This window comes from Limanda limanda, chromosome 13, assembly GCF_963576545.1.
Source record: "Limanda limanda chromosome 13, fLimLim1.1, whole genome shotgun sequence".
NCBI classification, from domain to species: Eukaryota; Metazoa; Chordata; class Actinopteri; order Pleuronectiformes; family Pleuronectidae; genus Limanda; species Limanda limanda.
Window position 1 is genome coordinate 7854121 of NC_083648.1, and position 14970 is coordinate 7869090.

General features: G+C 41.0%; 3 protein-coding genes across 4 annotated transcripts; 1 reads left to right on the plus strand and 2 right to left on the minus strand.

Moving 5' to 3' along the window:
* Positions 1-928: 928 nt before the first annotated feature.
* Positions 929-3751, minus strand: LOC133018271 (excitatory amino acid transporter 1-like). The gene is made up of 10 exons (XM_061084592.1): positions 3574-3751; positions 3207-3344; positions 2827-3031; positions 2704-2746; positions 2567-2621; positions 2296-2470; positions 1957-2190; positions 1600-1794; positions 1260-1394; positions 929-1055 (listed from the first exon to the last, which is right to left on the minus strand). Exons 1-10 carry the CDS (start codon positions 3749-3751, stop codon positions 929-931), a joined length of 1485 nt encoding a protein of 494 aa, XP_060940575.1.
* A 1377-nt stretch (positions 3752-5128) lies between these two features.
* On the plus strand, positions 5129-8630 carry cib3 (calcium and integrin binding family member 3). 2 transcript variants are annotated; one of them, XM_061085013.1, is made up of 6 exons: positions 5129-5179; positions 5933-5967; positions 6322-6433; positions 6800-6947; positions 8322-8517; positions 8609-8630. In XM_061085013.1, exons 1-6 carry the CDS (start codon positions 5129-5131, stop codon positions 8628-8630), a joined length of 564 nt encoding a protein of 187 aa, XP_060940996.1. The 2 variants fall into 2 exon arrangements, with proteins under 2 accessions (XP_060940996.1, XP_060940997.1); XM_061085014.1 differs by lacking the exons at positions 5933-5967; positions 6322-6433.
* Positions 8631-9025: 395 nt separating this feature from the next.
* LOC133017727 (ras-related protein Rab-8A) lies at positions 9026-13920 on the minus strand. Its single transcript, XM_061083890.1, has 8 exons — positions 13757-13920; positions 13169-13229; positions 12509-12569; positions 12324-12401; positions 12126-12215; positions 11945-12010; positions 11806-11856; positions 9026-11666 (listed from the first exon to the last, which is right to left on the minus strand). The coding sequence occupies exons 1-8, from the start codon at positions 13878-13880 to the stop codon at positions 11577-11579; spliced, it is 621 nt and encodes a 206-aa protein (XP_060939873.1). The 5' UTR covers positions 13881-13920; the 3' UTR covers positions 9026-11576.
* Positions 13921-14970: the final 1050 nt, after the last annotated feature.

A 14970-nucleotide genomic window follows, 5' to 3' on the forward strand; every position in this document is an offset into this window, starting at 1 on the left:
CATCCACCGGTCAAACCACGGCACATGTATTCTTAGAAAACACAATGTAAGTCGAGTTTCGGGACGTTGAGACCTACTGCCCTTTAAAAACTCAACTGATCCCAATGAGTAATGTGCTCTGTCCCACATGTGACTTTGTAATATATGTAAATATCCATAAATTATAATATATGGCAGTGATGGAAGTGACATCCTGTGAAAGATGTAAATGTGTATATTTTATGTTCTCTGGTGTGAATGATTATACAGTCAGAATAAACGAAGCAAAGAAAAATAGTACGGTGTGTATTTATTCGTCTGGAAATCGTTCAGTTGAACAGACAAACCAAGCGACACAATTATTTCCTGAACACCCTGGTCCACTCTGCGCAGTTTGTATGATCACAAGAAATAGTTAAACTAAGTTTTAAAGACACATTTGATCACAACAAAACGTTCCATTTCAAACAGAATCATTTAAAAATCAAAAGGATCATAACGTCTTGAAGGGGATATAGTGATGTGTGTGTGTTCCATCAAACAACAAACACTAAATTGCAGCCTGTTTTTCTTTCTTAATATGACATTTAGTCAAAAAATGCTTAAACATTTCAGATAGAAGCAACAGTTTAAGAAATGTTGATGAATTTCGAAAATGTTTCTGAAATAAATAAAGCCTCACGATAGAGTTTTTAGGAATGTTGTCTAAGTGAAAACTGTTTTCACTTCCTTTAAATTGATCCATGCAACATTTATGCATGAAAATGTTCCTGAAGTAGATTTTTTTAACTATTTACAGCAATGTTTCTAAGCAGAAAGCAGCTAAACAAGAAGCAGAATATGATAGTTGTAAATGTTGCTATCGTTGCCATATTCCTGAACATTATTTGTGCCTGAATCAAAAAGCGTATTTGTTGCAGGAAGAACATTAAGCAAGTTTAACCGTTGGTCAGTCAAAAGGTATCTCTGCCTCTTCCTCCACCAACCAGTCCTCTGCAGGAGCCTGCAGCTGGTGATGCACGACTCCCACACCGAAACAGTCGCTCAGCACGTTGGTGGTCGTCCTCAAACGATCCCTGTCCACAGACACACAGGAAGTATCCATGATAGAAACTCGTTAGAGTAGGACAACGTATGAGTTAAATATAGTATCAGTAAATGTATAAACCCCCAAAATACTAATGTGTAACTAATGTGTAATTTTCAGACTCTATTTATGTCGTGAGGTTTTTACGTGTCCTGTGCACGTCCTGATCACACATGCACAGACACACACTTACATCATCCAGTCAACTGGGATGATATAGGAAACGCCTTCAAGGGGCACGCCAACTGATGACAGCACCATCGCCATGGTTACTATGCCGCCCTGTGGGATACCTGAGCCTCCGATAGATGCCACTGTCGCAGTCATACTGAAATGACATGAATAAGAACAAATATACCAATAAACATGTGAATAAAACAGCATGGAAGAAACATGGTGAAGTTAACACACAAATACTGAATGAATTCATATGAATTATTGATTATAGATCAAATGCTCAAGTTTAATGATGAGTTAATACAAATATTTATAAATATATCAATACTTCAACATTTGATCCAGTATTATCATACCTGATGATGATGATTTGACCCAGATCAAGTTCCATATTGTAAACCTGGGCTATGAATATGGTAGCGACAGCCTCATAGAGGGCTGTTCCATCCATGGTCAAGACGGCACCTATAGGCATCATGAAGCGCGTCACCCGTTTGTCCAACCTCAGATTATTCTCCAGACACTTCATGCTGATGGGTAGCGTCACATAACTGGGGGGGAAAACAGATATATAAACTTTAATGGTGATCACATCATTATTCAAAAGTTAATATAAGACAATTGGGCTTCACTTTCTGAGAGTCGTCCATATTTATCTTTATATCTTTCTCTGGTAATAACATGGAGCTGTTGATCCTGGAAGTGCATCTCACCTGGATGAAGTCCCTAAGGCGGTGGTGAGAGCCTCCAGGAGACTAGCCATGAATTTGAAGGGATTTTTGCGTGCGAAAATTAAATAGATGAGCGGCATGGTGAACAAGCAGTGGATGGCCAGGCCAGTGATCACAGTGAGAGCATACATGCAAACCTGTGGTCCTAAAACACTGAGGTCCTTCAGCTTCAAAATCTGTCCTGCAACCAAGAAGAAGATTCCTACCGGGTAATACCTGCGGGAGAGAGGTGAGATGCAGACAATCTGATGTAGTGACGAGAAATGACTGTAGAGGGCGACTTTAGTGCAGCTGGATACCGTATCCTCACATTTTACTCACCAGAGGAAGACACTAACCAGACGCATGATGGCTTTACTGAGGCAGCCAAAGAAGTCCTTCAGAGGTTTCGCCTCATCCTCCATTTTGGCCAGAACGAGGCCAAAGACGATGCAGAAGACCCCCAAGCCCAGAATGTTGACCCCGTCGATGGTGCCTGGGGTCGGTGTTGGGTTATCTAAAGTCAAATCAAGTCATGTTTATACACGTTGTGATAATAACCACTTAAAACGGTTCAACTTACAAAGAAAGTAGATGGTTTTGTGGAGCTTACTTTTTACTGTCATGTTGACATCGAGAGTTTCCATTTCAGAATAAATTGTTTTATACTGAATAAAAGACAAGAAAACCCTCATTAGTGACGAGAAAAGAAAAGAGAGAGAGAGAGGAAACACACCAGCATCACCTCACCTTTCTGAAACAGGCCTCCACCAGATTTGTAGGAAACATATCTCTGCAAACAAAAACAAGGGTAAAAAAAAAAATCCATGATTAACAAGGATTAGATATTCGACAAAGCTTTATGATGCCCACCTGATCAGATCCAGAAAGGCATCCACTGGGTGTATGGAGTCCGTTGTATCACCAGGGGACACGTTGGGCGTGAGGGATTTCCCTGGCTGGATTAGAACCACTAGGACGATGCCAGTGAACACAGCCAGGAAAGTGGTCGTCACGTAATAACAAAAAGCAAAGAGCCCCATTTTCCCCGAGGACGTCTTGTCCACTGACGACATGGCTGAGACAAAAAGACAAGAAAAACAACTGTGTAACTTCAAGTGGAATTATTACAATGTGAAAGTTCAATATGTAAGGTTGAAATATGTAGAAAACCCTATGAAAATAATGAGCGTATTTATAATATTTAGAGACAGAGAAATGCTGAACTTTGGGGTCAGATGTCTGGCTCTAACCTGTGATCAGATTGGAGATGACGAGAGGAAGGAACATCATCTGCAACATTCTCAGCAGCAGTTCTCCAGGAAACAGGAGGTAGTAGATTTGCAGGTCCGTCATGTTAGAGGCATGTAGAGCGTAACCCAGACAGGTACCTTGAAGAGGGTCAAAGGAACAGTGCTCAACATGTCAGGCTATGAAACGGCCACTAAAGCAACATTAGTTATATACAGTGAATATGAACAAGTGATGATATCTGTTCCTTTTCATCCTGGTCCATAGCTAAATGAAAATACAATATTCATTCAACACTGAGATTAAAAGAAACTTAACAAAGAATATTACTTTTAACTTCAACTGACAATATTCAACACACGGACTCACCCAGGACAATAGCAGCCACAATGAGCAGAAGATAAGCATTTTTCCGGAAAAAACCATTATAGTCACATTTCCAGAGAGACAGTGCAGTCAAACTCCAGGGCTCAGAGTTCTCCAGACTTGAGTCACTGTCTCGGTCAACTAGAATGTCCTCGCTGCTCGGCGTACAGCAGAGAGGCATCTCGCTCACAGACTGAGGACGAAAAGAGAAAGAGTCTTCCCAGGGTTATACAAAAGAATACAATAGTTATCCAGTGTGGTATAGATGTTAGAAAAAGGAGAAAATTGGCAAAATCGAATGGAAGAAGACAGTAGAAGTAGAAGGTAGTTTTCATTCGCTTAAATCCAGTAAAAAAAATCCTTGATTCAAACCTTTGGAAGAGCTGTAAACTTCCTGATATTTCCCTCTCGCCACTTGCTTTAGTCTAAGTTTAAAACCAGTATTGTAACTTACTCTAATGAACTATTATCTGCTCCTCCCATCCCACAGGCGGTGGGTCTATTTGTCTTTCTGTACATATTTGACTCAGCAATCACCTAATGTTGCTCTGGATATTAGATATCAGAGAAAATATGAACCATCACATATTTATGAACCATCTGATCATCCCATTGTGCTCAGTGCATGATGGGAGTCCCCCCAGCTGTCTAGACCTATAGCAGCATAACTAAGGGATGGTTCAGGACTCACCTGATCCAGGACTAACTATAGGCTTTATCAGAAATAAGCGTTTCAAGTTTAGGAGTAATATGCTGCAGCCTTTTGGATCAACTGGAGGATTTCCTCAGACTTACTGGGACATCCCGATAACAAAGAATTACAGTAATCCAGTCTACAGGGACCAAATGCATGGACGAGTGTCCCAGCATCCATCTGAGACAGGAAGTTCCTAATTATCCTTATATCGTGCAGGTGGAGGAAAGCTGTCCTATAGGCAAATATCATTGAGGTGCATGGAGGAGTCATTGTTAATATTAACAAATAGGAATCTATCTGATAAGTACAACTCAAACCAGCGTAGTTCCTTTAATTCTCACATGATGTTCCAGTCTCTGGGACAGAAACTTGTGATCCCTGGTGTCAAATGCGCCACAAAGACTCGGTATAGTCACAAGTTACCACTCCCTGTTCTTGTTTCTAATTTCATCATAAATATATATATCCAAGGATTCAGTTCTTTGCCATGAAACTAAACTTTTCTCTCATCAAAATTCTCTTTGCTCATTACAAAACCCTGTCTGTGAGGAGTGTAACCTGAGCGGTGACGGAGGCGTTGACCATACAGTGGCACTAAAGGGGGTTGATACCACTTGGCATGATGCTGAACGACAGCCAGCGCTCATTGTGAAAGAGGCTGCGACTCACAATGGAGAAAACAACAAAATGCTGCCATTATAATGGGGACCAAAGGGCCCGGTGGCAGCCCGACACCTGATCTCCTCTTTGGCCCGGGCTTCCTTTTGTCCTGGTATTTCATATCTGACAAATCCACACGCCCGGAGGCAGATGATGCTGGAGCAGCAATGGAGCTGAGGCTCGTGGTCTGTGGGCTCAGACATGGGGAATAAACAGACCATCTTCACAGGGGAGCAGCTCGACGCCTATCAGGTCGGTGTCACTCATCCTCTGAAACTACTGGCATCTGTAAACAGGGTTAAACACACAGAGGAGGGTTCAAGACAGATTGGATTATTTAGAAGCATATAGAAAATTAGTTGGAGTGATGCATCCTTCAGGGAAACTATGAACTAGGTCAAAGCTTCTCTGATGGTGCTTGTTTATTCAATATTGTTTTTTGTTTCTTAACCAAACCATGATGTTAACTATGGTCTGACACAGTTAGTGACAGATGCATTAGAGTTAATCATCAGTTGTTTAACATTTTTAATGATCTAATATATTCGCACATCAAGTCATTGGTGTAAAGTAACTAATTTACTCTACTTAGTTAGCATAAGAACAATTTGAGGTATGTCATTTTTTTGTCTTTCTTAACTCTACATTTACATCAACTACATTTAAGACATGAGTAATATGAAATTATGTATATGATCAACTCTTGAAAATAAAGTAGTTAAAATTAACTCTTTGATTGGCTTTGAGGAAATAATAATAATTTATCATTAAGTCAAAATGTGCAGTATAACTCCAGATACTGACCCCATGTTGTATATTGTACCAATCAGGTGTGTGTTTTAAAGTATTCATTTCACATGTATGCTTCCCATAGAGTTTTTCTACGATATGAATATTTCTTCCTCCGCTGCATCAAGCAGATAATGAAGCACAAACAAACTAGAACATCTACATCCTCACCTTATTTGCCCTTTCCTGTTTCTCCTGTCTCGTTTGCATTTGCAGGACTGTACTTACTTTACGAGAAAGGAAATCCTCAGGTGAGCAGACGACTCCGGTGTTTTTTCACTCGTATCAGAACAACACTCAGTCATATTCACTGTAACACACCTGACTCAGCTGAATTTGGTTCTGCACAGTACTGCCCTGTAACTCTAAACTACTGTATCAGCAGCCCTGTGCTACTGTGGGGCAGGTGACCACTGAGATCACACGGGATTTCAAATCTTGCTATTGGAGAAGCATGTCAGGACTTTACCATTGCAACATGTTTTAATGCCTCGAGCTGAATAGGACTTTTTAAGATTATCTTTCTAAACTGAATTGCACCTGTAGAATACACAAGGTTTCATATAATTCGATATTGAAAGTAGATTTCTCTAAACGTTTCCCAGACTCTTCTACCGTTATCGGGATCTGGCGCCGCAGCTCGTTCCCCTCGACTACACCAGCCAGCCAGATGTGAAGTTACCATATGAGCTGATTGGGAGCATGCCAGAGCTGAAGGTAGACCCACTGGTCCGCGCACACCCTGCAGACCCGTGCTCCCCCTGTGTGCCCGATCCATAATTAATGGCCAACTAATCGACAGAATTCTATGAGAGGTTATATGTTACCCGACTCCTTTAAACTTGAAGAAAGCAGGTGGGTCCCTGAGGACACACTCTGTGGTCAATGGGTCAATTATATGCTTCTTTACGCACTGAGATAAAAGGTCCAGAGGTGTGTTAACACGCAGGTCACTGACATGTGCTGAGGAAGGGAGGGGGCTGTCCAGATCCGGCTTTCCCTCACGGACTTTCACTTTTCTCAAAAGTGTGACCATACTTTTAAGTTTTGGAGAGGTAATAACTTGATGTTCCCTGCGTCCAGGACAACCCGTTCCGTCAGAGGATCGCCGAGGCTTTCTCTGAGGACGGAGAGGGGAACATGACGCTGGAAGACTTTCTGGACATGTTTTCAGTCATGAGTGAGATGGCTCCACGTGACCTCAAGGCCTACTACGCCTTCAAGATTTATGGTAAAAGTATTGAGAAGAAAATGATTCAATCAGACTGGCTTTACTTCACTTTTAACACCATATAGATTGTATTTATAAAGAATGACAACACATCTCCACATCCTCCCACTATCCAGATATGAACGCTGAGTGAATTTGAATTTTTGGGTGAACTAACCCTTTAAGACGATGTGAATTTACACATGACAAACAGGAAGGTGATAAATTCATATTATGAATATATGGTACAACTATTTAAAAAGTGTCCTGATGCAAAACAGGCCCCACTGATACCCAACAAAACCCTTCAATCCCTGGAACTAATGTTAACTATGAACCACTGTTTTTCTGGGTTTAACAATATGAAACATGTGAATCATGCATTTTAATATGGTGCAGCCATATGTCAACAGAGGGTGCACGGTGAGGAGTTACGGATCTGTAAGCATGACGGATGGTGCATGGGTTGTTATAAATGATTAACCAGCCCATTATGGAGGCAAAGCGCTTGTCAAAGCCCCCCCCCTCCTAATTAACAAACGATGACAGATGAAGAAGTTACAGTCACATTGTCGTGGTCATGGATCAAGGAAAGTTTGCATCCATTATTCAGACCCGCAGAGGAGGGAAATCAAGGAAGGTGCCACACTGTACAAACACAGTTGCCGGAGCTCAGGCGCCTGAAGCCAAATGAAACAATGGGAAAGAATAAAGTATAGAAAAATATGTTCACTCACGATCATAAAAGTCAAATTTGTTCCCAAATATCAGCAACAATAGTTATGTTAACACTAATTTCTTCCAGCAAGGAGTTTATGTTTGTTCATCAGCAAGATTATGCAAAAAACGATTGAATGAAACAAAACGTGGTCGATGGATGGGAGATGATCCCGGTGTGAGTGGATCAGATCCAGGACTTCATTTATTGTAACATTGGGAGATCAGACGCTTTTTTGAAATCTCTAAAAATTTCCCAGATATCAACTCCTGGATCCTGATGAAAGAAATCAGGCGTATTTATGGGACTCAGACCCATGAGGGTGGGAGATTTTAGTTTAATGAGAACTAGAGTGGCCTAATTAATGATACATTTATTTCATCAAGAGTTAATATATTCCTATGTATGATGGATGTTTCACTGTAGCTATTTATTCTTTTCATAATAAATTATTCTGTCATATTCCTTCTTGATTAATAGCTTGGCCCAAAAATGTCAGAAACTTGTAAAAAATTACAATATCCCAAAGCCCAAGTTGATAAAAAGGAAATTAGATCAACAGTCGACAGAAATCTAGAAAATCTGACTGATTATCCGAGTCAGAGACTTTTTTTTCTCTCCTGTCATTGATTCATCAACTGATCATTTCTCTCTATATATAATCTACCTTCTCCAAGACTTCAACAAGGACGACTTCCTCTGCAAGTCGGACCTGGAGAAGACGGTGAACAAGCTGACCCGCAGCGAGCTGACGGAGGACGAGGTGAGGATGGTGTGTGAGAAGGTGATCGACGAGTGCGACCTGGACAACGACGGACGCCTGTCGCTGGAGGACTTCCAGCACATGATCGTTAGAGCCCCGGACTTCCTCAGGTAATCCACCGTCACCCATGCACCACAGGATATTATGTGCATTTAGCTTTTAACTTTGTTTAAATCTGAATTCTCTCATTTCTGTCCACAGCACCTTCCACATCAGGATTTAAGGACATTTCTAATGCATTTTGTTTTTGCTTGTTTGTGTTTTTTGTAAAAACATTTGAACCAAAAAAAAAACCCTCAGACTTTTTACATTTCACAACCAGAGCAAGAACTATGACTCATCTTATCTTTAATCTTCACTGTGAATATTTGGGATTTTGTACTTAATACAGAAATAACACCGGTCATGGTGTGAGGGTAGGACTGTCATCAGGTTGGGGCCTCGGCCGATCCATCATCATATGGCTCATGAATTATGATCAACAGTAGATTTCTTTCAAATACACCAGAGCATAAAAGAAACATGTCAGAATGAGAGTAATTTGTCAAGAAAGCCGTCGAGCTACAACTGACCCGTGTCCATTCCTCCGAGTCAATAAAGAAACCAAAACAAGGAGGCTGAGCTTTATAATCTTATTTTATTAAATCAAAATTACACATATATCTACAAACAGTAGATATATTTTCATATGTGTTTAGAAAGTACAGTACAATTTAAGTAGATCTCTTTTTCAATGTGATATTTACAATGTTCCTTTCACATTTCTCTTTTCTAAAAGGGTTTTGCATTACTCTCCCTGTGTACTTCACGACGAATGGAATGAAAATACGGCTGTAAAAACGGATTTGTACGGTTCTATCACGACAGGTGATGGGAGTATTGAGAAAGAGGACATGATTTAAAAACAAAAAATCAAAAAAAGAAGGGAGGTATAATTTCGGCTGAAAAGCGCCATGAAAGCTCCCTTTGTATCTGTGGACGACTTAAAGCTAGGGCTTCACTCAAGTGAGAAAACAGCTCTATGCCTACATTTCAACGTGCAGATTATTCCTACTTAACCACTCGAGGTGAATTTCTCTCTCATCGATGTCGCAACGCAGGTTTCTACAAACACTGCACGTGTCATGCTTTCTTTTCTTTTTTTTTGGCTCGGTGATTTAAAATGAAAAAAAAAAAAAAAAACAGCCACACATTCATCTTTACACGTTTACGCACATGTCTGAAAATCACGTCACACACATATGCACAGGTCCAAGGCTCACGATGCATAGCTCACCTACAACAGGACTGAGTAATGGCGGTTAAGACAAATGGTCGCGAGGTCCCAAAATTATTTGATATTACAAAAAGAGAAAAAGGGTGCAGGCAAGGAAAAGACAGACCCCCACCCCCCCAATTGGTGTTTGTGCATACAGGAGCTGGATTTAGACACAAGCAGGAAACACGAGGAACAGACTCGATGTTAAACAGCAGCTGAGGGAACACGTTTGCATCACACAGGTCGAGTTGACTGTGGCTCGTGGTGGTTATAAAATACTGGTTTCAATTTGAGTGTGGGTGGTGTGATGCATCCTGTGCCTCTGGTGCCACCTAGCTGTTTAACTCCGGGGCCACAACAAGACAACGGCACAGAAACATGTACAATAACACTAGTGGGGACCACCTTCAACTCATCACTTTTAAACTAGTTTGGCAGGACAGTAGCATAGAAAGAGAGGCTCACAGATTCTCTTATATAGAAGTATATAGAACTGCTGGAGGAGGGATTTTTTTTCAGTGAACTTCTACCAGGAGAGTGGGTCAAACCGCAAAGGGGATAAAGTCAGTTATAAGTAGGTGCAGTTACATTTTCGGACGTATCCCGATTTTTTTTTTGTTACCGAGACTCCTCAGATCAAAATATATTTTTTCTACTAGGTAATTGTATTGCTGTACTGCAAACTATCACTCGGCACAGACTACACACATCACACGAGTTACTGGTAAAGTGCAAGGAGGAGAGCGGCTTGGATCGCAGGATTCGGGGGGGGTTATACAGCGTGAAACCTCAAGAGCGAAAATATTTGCTGATCGGAATGAGAAGAGACGTCATTTAGCTTGAGGGCGAGTTAGAGCTGCGACAAAACCTTCACGCGACTCAAATGAAAGGCGAAACCTGAAGATCAGATATAATTTTTTAGAGTGCCAGTAATTGATACATTTCAAATAACTTCTGATTATAATAGTCTAAATCTTAATTTGCTGGTTCCACTTTCCCAAATTGTGAGGATTTGGTGCGTTTTTTGGTAAATTTTCAATAGTAAACTGAACATTTTTGAAGGATTCGACTGTTGTTCAGACAAAACAAGACAAATGAAGAAGTCACCTTCTATTTTGCAACCGAACCAATCAACTAATCAAGACAACAAGTGGTGAATTAATCAAACTTTTAAGTTTAAGAGGATCAAACTATTCAGCAAGCGCCTCCAATCCAGTGTCATCACATTTGCACTCAGATGCGTTTTAAAATCAAATGACAGTTTATAGTCGCATCAACTGACTGTCAAGGACTCTGTGCAATAGTAAGAGCAGGAGATATAAAGCCTTTCAAACCAACTCCTCTCAAATCCTCGACTGATGTTCGATTCTTAACTGCTGAAATGAGAAGAAGGTTTGTGCAGCTCTGTTTCACTGGAGTCAAAGCCGATCGGTCTCCAGGGTGACATTCATCACATAAAAAAGGGGAAACCACTAATAAAAATAGATCTAAATGTCACATTTGTATTTATAATCCCTAAACCTTGACAAATGATCTGATTTTTCCTTCTCGGTCGTAATACCAGCTGTATGAAATGTAGAAGAGGCTAATACAAGAAGTAAGAAGGTGTCTTTTTTTGGTGCCGTGGAACATCTGGGCATCGCTCCAGGTCGAGTCCTCCACCAGTCGAGCGGGTTGACTCGTGAAGACAACAGATCTCCTTTTAAATGGAAGAGATGCACCACTGGAAGCTTTCAGAAGAGGAAGAGAGGAGAGGAGGTCTTCCACTCACTGGGAGGATGATGGTTTGTGTGGACTGGGAGGACAGGCCATGGTTGGGCAGAAGGGGGGGAATGGGGAGAAAGTGCTATAAGCAAAGCACAGTCCATTTATGTCCAGCCAGCTGGCCGCCGCTGTGGAAGGCCTCGGTCCTCAGAGGAGGCTGCAGCGGAAGAAGCTGGTTTTTTTCTGAGGCTCGGAGATCTTAACTCCGTGACTGCTCCCCTGCGGCGCATTTCCCTCCTGCAGCAGAATAATAGAGATGTCACCGCTATGTCAAGTAGAGCTGTGCATTTCAAGTGGCTGGTTTTGGAACCCTTATATTTGCCATTTTCTCACATTTTTTAAAATACATTAAATGATCAAAAAAAGCTTATCTTACCAATTTTGTGTCCATTTTCGATTTGATGTCTCGGGCCAGGGTCAAAAACGCCTGAAAACCAGAGCAAATATATATTGTCACATTTGTGCATCTATTCAACATGTTGTCAAACAAAAGAAAACAGACTATAACTACTTACGTTTTCCACGTTGATGTTGGCCTTCGCACTCGTCTCCATGAACTTGATTCCAAATTCTAATGCAAGCTGAAAGAAAAACGGAGGAAATTTACGATACAGTTCACACATTTTTTTTTTAAAGTAACACCAGTAACTACAATCTAATACAACCCTCTGATAATGTAATACTGTGACTCCCCACCTGCTCCCCCCGGTCCTTGGACACCTGCCGCTTGTCGTTGATGTCACACTTGTTGCCGAGGACCATCTTCTCAACATCAGAGGACGCATGCTTGATTAAAGAAATAAAAAACATCACTTAACATGGTGCAAATCAGATATTTAGAATAGGTAAGAGGTAGAAAGCACATAAACAAGATTGTGTTGATCTAGTAAATACCTCCTCTATGTTTCTTATCCAGTTCTTGATGTTTTCAAAAGACTTCTCGTTGGTGATGTCATAGACGAGCATGATGCCCTGTAAAGAAAAGAAATGTCAAGATTGTAGTGCTGGAGAGGCTGAGGCTTCCTATTAAAAAGGTGGATTTGTGTTGCGTTTGTGTGTCGGTCCACGAAGCTACCCACCATAGCTCCTCTGTAGTAGGCAGTCGTGATTGTTCGGAAGCGTTCCTGGCCGGCCGTGTCCCTGGAAATCAGCAGAACGATAAATATGCAATATGCAAAAGGTCAATGTCAGGAAAGATCACGAGGGGAGGGGAGGTTTCTGTGCATTTTGCTCAGCAAGCTAGCAGAGGGGAAGTTGCTCTATTCTTGGAAATATTGAGAGGGGCCGCGAGAAATGTCTGAGTCAGTTGTTGCGACATTCTCCAGAACTCTTCCTGCCAGCGTCACAAGTCAAATGTCTGGGTAACAAATCTGATCGAGCCCATGTGAGAGAACAGCAAGAAAATAACCTCCTGTTTGGTTCTTCATATGTGAAAGAGAAAGTGTGAAGAATGACCAGACATTTTCTGAAGTTCGTGAGGCCATTTCTCTACAGACTGTCATAGCAGACACTAGATATGGAATTCTGGCCCATCTGAGGTTACAATACATTTGAATCTTAGCACCATAAACCTGTGATTTGACCACTGAGGACAGAAGCTACACATACAGAGTGATATAAATATGAACATTTAAATAGTGCCTTTGACTTTTTAAGGCAGAATAATCATATTTCCAGTCTTTTGGGGACCGTCACTTTAAGATAAGAACACTGACACAACACATTCATCTCAAACTCACCATATCTGCAACTTTATCTTCTTCCCGTCCAGCTCTATCGTCCTGATCTTGAAATCAATGCCTGGAGGGATAAAGGAGGATCGTACATGTCATTCATACCGTTAGCTCGTTAGCATCCGGCTCCTACACAACACAAAACCACTTTAAAACACTGGGAATGAACTTAACTGGGAGCTAAGTGGGTATGATACAGCAGTAATGTGTGTTTAAAATGATACGGGTGTGTTTATAATGCTTAAATTACACAGCTACAGCGGAATATGTAACAGGCTTTCCGGTGTGTGCCAGGATGTAACCGGGGCCTAAGAGCTGACGTCAGTGTTAGCTGTTAGCTTAGCAGCACCCGGCATGAAAATATAATAAAACACACACATCCCTGCTTTTACAGTAACATCCCCCCGAACACACACACAGCACTACACACACTAGCAACCACTTCATCGTGTTCATAACATCTCGTTTCACAAGAGGAAGGGCGTCGTTATCCACCAAATGACAAAGAGAAACTACTGCATCCTAGCTAGCGCTCCAGCAAGTAGACGGATCCCGGGTCAGTGTAAACACACAGGGACCCGGGCTCAGGCTCACCTATGGTGGAGATGAACGTGGAGTTGAAGGCGTCCTCTGAGAACCGGAACAGGACGCAGGTCTTCCCCACACCGGAGTCACCGATTAGCAGTAATTTGAACAGATAATCGTACGTCTTCGCCATTCTTGATGTTAGTGCGGAAATCCCGCCCGGCGCGGCAGCGATGGAGTGAAACGGAAAGGACGCCCCCTGCTGGCGCGGAATTCACCTGCAGGTTATCTCTGACCAGCTGAGAGTTCACACCCCAACTACAGTAAACTACTGAAAACTACAGTAAACCACTTTAAACTACTCTAAACTACTAAAAACTACTGAAAACTACAGTAAACTAAGGTACATTACTGAAAACTACAGTTAACTACAGCAAACCACTTAAAACTACTCCAAACTACTAAAAAGTACTGTAAACTACAGTAAACTACTACAAGCTACTGAAAACTACTGTAAACAATTAACTACTGTAAACTACAGCACATTTCTGTAAACTACTCTAATCTACTAAATACTAATGTAAAGTACTGTAAACTACTAACTACAGCAAATTACTAACTACTGAAAACTACTGTAAACTGCTTCCTACTGTAAACTACTGAAAACGTTATACTATACATTACATTACATTACATTACATTTCATTTAGCTGACGCTTTTATCCAAAGCGACTTACAATAAGTGCATTCAACCCTGAGGGTACAAACCAAGAACAACAAGAATCAAGACAGTAAAATTTCTTCGAAATAAAGCAAAACTACAGAGTGCTATAAGTAAGTGCCATTTTAGTGCTACCAAAGTGTTAGTTTTCAAAACTAACCACTGCCTAATGTAAACTACGAACTAACCACTTTCTACTTTAAACTACTATAAACTACTAACTACCAACTGTGATGCAAAGTTATGAGTTGGTTTGGTCCAGTAGCCTCGACAACGCCTACTTTAACACTACTACACCTTTTACAATATACTATACAGATACTGTCCTTCTAAACATGCTCCAAAACATTATGTATTTTAGCCTCAGCTACTGCAGCAACTCTGTATATGTATGAGTTTATTTGCTATTTTACGTGTTTATTCACATTTGATATTTCAAATGTACGCATATTTATCTAGATTTATTATATGGGCTTATATATATATAAGCCCATATAATAAATATATTTAAGCCCATGTAATAAATCCCATACACAGGCTACATAAGCTACTAGGCTAATAA